Consider the following 1,866-nt stretch of genomic DNA (forward strand, 5'->3'; position numbering starts at 1 on the left):
CAGCGGCGGGGCCTGGGGGGTCAGAGCGGGGAGTTGGGGGTCGGGAGAGGGGGTGTCCCGCGCACCTGGGCTCCCTGGGAGGGTCCAGGGCCTTGACGGGCTGGAGCAAGGGCCTGGGAGCCCGTACGCCTGGTTGCCCCCAGCATTGGGAGGGGAGCGGGGGCACCTGCCGCGCAGGGTCACCGTGCCCCCCGCAGAGGCCGCCGGCCGGCTGGGCGCCACGGGGCTGGGAGTCGGCACGAGTGGCGACGGCCGAGATGCGGGCGCTGGTCGTGGACTGGCTGGTGCAGGTGCAGGTGGGTGCCGGGGTCCCCCTCCTTGCCCTAGCAGGGCCCCTGGCCCGCCCGCCCGCCGTGCCTCAGTTTCCCTCCCCGCAGGAGTGCCTGGGCCTGGCGGACGACACGCTCCACCTGGCCGTGCAGCTGCTGGACGCCTACGGCCAGGCCGGCCCCGTGCGCGTCCGCACCCTGCAACTGCTCGGCCTCGCCTGCCTCTTCCTCGCCTGCAAGATGGAGGAGACCCACTGCCCCGCCGTACGTGGTGCCCGGACACCGGGGCTCTCCCCCCACCCGGAGGTCTTGGGGGCAGAGCTCAGGGCGCGGACACCGGGGTTCCCTGCCCAGCTCAGGGACGGGGACCTGGGTCTCAGAGGTTACAGGGGCCAGACTCCCGGGTTCCCTTCCCAGCTCGGGGTGGGGGCAGGTGTAGGGCTGGTTGGGAGCCCAGACACCTGGGCTCCCTCCTGCTCAGGGGGGCCGGGGCTCTCTCCGCAGCCGGCCACGCTCTGCTTCATGACCGAGGACATGTTCAGCCACACGGCACTGCTGCGCATGGAGCGCCGGGTCCTGCGACGCCTGCGCTTCCGCCTGCACCGCGCCAGCCCCGCCGGCCTCCTGCGCCTGCTGGCCACGCTGGGCCACTGCTCCCCTGAGGTGGGCGCCGCGCCCGGACGCCCGGGTTCTCTCCCAGCGGTGGGAGGCGACTTGCACCCGGTTGGCTCTAGGGGGGCCCCTGGGTCCCCACTGAGCCCCGCTGTCCCCCCGCAGACGGGCGCCCTGGCCATGTACTTCCTGGAGCTGTCGCTGCTGGAGGCCGAGTGCGTGGCCTTCGCCCCGGGGCCGCGTGCCGCAGCCGCCCTGAGCCTGGCGCAGCGGGTGCAGCAGGATGCGGGGGGCCCAGGCGCCCCTGCCCCCCTGTGCAGGTAGGTCCAGGCCTGGCTGGGCTGGGGAGTGGGGTGCGGGGGGAAGCTCCCGTTAACTCCTGCCCTGCCATTGCAGCGAAGAGGAGCTGCGTGCCCTGCATCCCTTCGTGGCGCGCGCCGCGCTGCGGGCCGGCTCCGGCGCCCTCCGCGCCATCTTCTTGAAGCACTCGCGGCCCCAGCGCCTGGGCGCCAGCACCAGCCCCGCCATTGCCCGCTCCTGCTACCTCGCCCGCTGCCTGGCGCCCGGGCCTGAGCTCCCCCCCCGCAGCCTGGGCCAGTCCCCTCCGGCTGCCCCAGTAGTGCCCACTTTGAGAGGGCTACTGGGTGGGGAGCAGGGGCCTGGACGCCTGGGTCCACCTGCTCTGCTGTGACTCCTGAGCCCCTGCCTGGCTGCTGAGGGCACTGGAAGGGGGGGAGGGTCGGGGCTGGGTTGAGGGGGGCTCTCCCCCTCTCCCAGCTGCCTGCGGGGGGGAAAAAAAGGAAGGAAAACAGAAGTTTGTGGGGGAAATGGCCCCAGATTTGTCTAATAAAGAGTGTTTTAGCCTTACCGCAGCCTCCGCCTCTGTCTGGGCCCCGGGTGCGGGGACAGGCCTGGCCCCAAGGCTCCCGGGGCTGGGGGCTGAATTTGGCCCAGCTCAGGACACGGGCGGTGGGAGAGGAGCTCT

At 72.9% G+C, this 1,866-nt stretch overlaps 1 protein-coding gene across 1 annotated transcript in view; it reads left to right on the forward strand.

Annotated features, from left to right (window-relative positions):
- Positions 1-1,737, forward strand: part of CNTD2 (cyclin N-terminal domain containing 2) — a 3,348-nt gene extending 1,611 nt beyond the window's left edge. Inside the window, exons 2-6 of the mRNA XM_006031416.2 lie at positions 4-296; positions 378-533; positions 774-932; positions 1,047-1,201; positions 1,278-1,737. Coding sequence (XP_006031478.2) covers positions 4-296; positions 378-533; positions 774-932; positions 1,047-1,201; positions 1,278-1,572 — 1,058 coding nt within the window. The 3' untranslated portion in view covers positions 1,573-1,737. The remainder of the gene's footprint in view (positions 1-3; positions 297-377; positions 534-773; positions 933-1,046; positions 1,202-1,277) is intronic.
- Positions 1,738-1,866: the final 129 nt, after the last annotated feature.

This window comes from Alligator sinensis, unplaced genomic scaffold (assembly GCF_000455745.1).
Source record: "Alligator sinensis unplaced genomic scaffold, ASM45574v1 scaffold1667_1, whole genome shotgun sequence".
In the NCBI taxonomy this organism is placed as follows: domain Eukaryota; kingdom Metazoa; phylum Chordata; order Crocodylia; family Alligatoridae; genus Alligator; species Alligator sinensis.